The 2343-nt window shown below is 38.6% G+C and overlaps 1 protein-coding gene across 1 annotated transcript; it reads left to right on the top strand.

Annotated features, from left to right (window-relative positions):
* Nucleotides 1–406: 406 nt before the first annotated feature.
* On the top strand, nt 407–1999 carry LOC112093892 (protein WEAK CHLOROPLAST MOVEMENT UNDER BLUE LIGHT 1-like; the record flags this gene model as incomplete). Its single annotated transcript, XM_024173369.1, has 1 exon — nt 407–1999. A coding segment is annotated over one exon (1593 nt), but the record flags the coding sequence as incomplete, so codon positions are not given.
* Nucleotides 2000–2343: the final 344 nt, after the last annotated feature.

Genomic DNA, 2343 nt, shown 5'->3' on the forward strand with positions numbered 1-2343 from the left:
AAATGATGGTGCAAGTCTTTTTAAGGGTCCATAGAAGCATATTTTCTAGATGTCTAGTACTTTGCAAAATTGTAACTCTTGGTAATACTATATGGACAATATAAAAAGGATGTTTTTCCTTCCTTTGATGGCAATTATCTTCTCTCATCATTTACATAGAAAAAATACATTTTGTATTCAATTTGATCAAATTAAACTGAATCTTAAAATGAATTTTCAGATACTGATGAACCCTGAATTTATAGTGCGGATTTGAAGATGAAATTTATAACTAAATCTAGTTTATGTGATTCTCCTCTTTTTACAAATATTTACATACTTACACCAAGTTTATATTTACATGTATTTGCAATAGAGACATTCTAAATTAAAATTAAAAAAAGTTGATTCTCCTATTTTACTGTAGGATGAGAAAGAGAGGGAGCTTGAGAGTGTACTAAAGGATTTGGCAAACTACAAGGTGCAACTAGAAGCAAAGGAGGCTGCTTACATGCAAGCAATTCTTAAGCTCGAAATGTCGCAGAAGACGATAGATGAGCTTTCCACTTTGATGAAGAATTCCGAAATTGAGAGGGAAAAATATGAAAAAGAATGTATATTTGCCAGAACTCGGATAGAAGAGCTTGAATCCGAGATGAAAGACATGGCTGATCAGTTGTCCGAAACTGCGAATATTCGCGAGCAGCTCTCGCAAGTTCAGCACGAGTTAAGGGCCGCACAAGAAGAGCTTCTTTGGAAGGAAACCGAACTTGATGCTGCCAGAGATTCGGAGATCAAGGCCTTGAAAAAGGTAGAAATAATGGAAGTGGAGATGAATGCGGAAAGAATAAAGTATGAAGATCTTACGAAGCAAGTTTCAGAGCTCAATGATGCTATTCTTGTGTCAAAGGATGCTGCTATTGAAGCAGAGAAAGAGAGGTTTAGAATTCTGTCCGAGAAAGATGATGAGATTGAGTTGACTAAAAAGGCTTTAGTTGAAGCAGAAAAAAGGCTAGAAGATATGGAAAGGGAAATGGAGGATCAGAGTTTTTCTAAGTCCTTATTTGTTGATGCACTTCAGTTGCAGCTTACGGAGGCAAATGAACGGCTGAGTTTCTCCGAAAAGTCTGCTGTTGAAGCCTTCACTGATTTGAAGCAGCTTCGGGAGGAGTTGGAATTGAAGGACAGGAGGAAGTCTAGTCAAGAAGCTTTGATTGAGGCATTCAAAATGGAAATGAGTGAGTTGAAAACTGAGTCGAAAAATGCGAATGAATTGGCGAGTCAACTGATGGTTGATGTTGAAATGCTTACCGGGGACCTACAAAAGGCGAAGACCGAGATTGATGAGATGAGAAAAAGGGAAACAGAAGCACAGGTTGAGATAGCATTGCTGAAATCCGAGCTTCACAAAGGGAGGTCAAAGATTGCGGCTGCGGAGGCAGCTGAAGCAAGAGCCGAGAGTGTTAAATCGGGGTTGTATCTCGCGGTTCAGGAGCTAGCAGTAGAGGCAGAAACTGCAAAGAAAGAGAGCCAAAGGTTGAAAGAAGCAACTAATAAGGAAAATGAAGTAGATCATTCAGAAATAGATGAGCTGAATCCAGAAGCCGAAGAGACAAAACATGATAACAATGTAAACATGACAATTTCACTTCAGGGAGATGAGACATTGATCAAGCGAATTCCCGAGTTAGTGATCGACGATTCGAGCCAGTTAACAGCAGATGAAAAGAAGCATGAGTTGGAAAATTTGAGGAAGGAGTTGGAAGCTGCAACGGCAAAAGTTGCAGAGTTCAGGAACCGCGCAGAGCAGGCGATTTTCAGGGCTGAAATGGCTGAGAGAGCAAAAACAGCAATAGAGGATCAACTGAGGAAGTGGAGAGAGGAGAGACAAAAGAAAAAAGCTGCTCTTGCTGCACTCAAAGAGGCATCTGCCTCCAAAGAGCTCAGCATTTCCACAGATAACAACCCTTCAGTGACATATTATCAGCCACTGTATAAGATACTCAACATGAAATTTTAGATTCTTAAAAGGGGAAAAAATGAAAATATACTGTAGCTATTGATTGCTTATGTAATGGCTATGCTAAATGAATACTGCTCTCTTCTTCTGTTATTATTGGATCAACACCTTTGGATGAGAATGACATACTTTATGTACCTTAAATTCTTTTTAGGATGAGAATGACATACTTTATGTACCTTAATTTTAGTTTTTTAGTCACCATTTATTTGGGAGCTTTGATTCTGGCTCCAGTTTGCTGACATTGTCTCATTAGAGAGTGAGCAAGAAGTTTCATTGCATTTTTCTGTAGAGTTCTGAATCTTGATATGTTGATATTTCTTGTTTCAAAAGAAACCCTTTCA

The sequence above is a fragment of the Morus notabilis genome, unplaced genomic scaffold (assembly GCF_000414095.1).
Source record: "Morus notabilis unplaced genomic scaffold, ASM41409v2 Scaffold11703, whole genome shotgun sequence".
Classification (NCBI taxonomy): domain Eukaryota; kingdom Viridiplantae; phylum Streptophyta; class Magnoliopsida; order Rosales; family Moraceae; genus Morus; species Morus notabilis.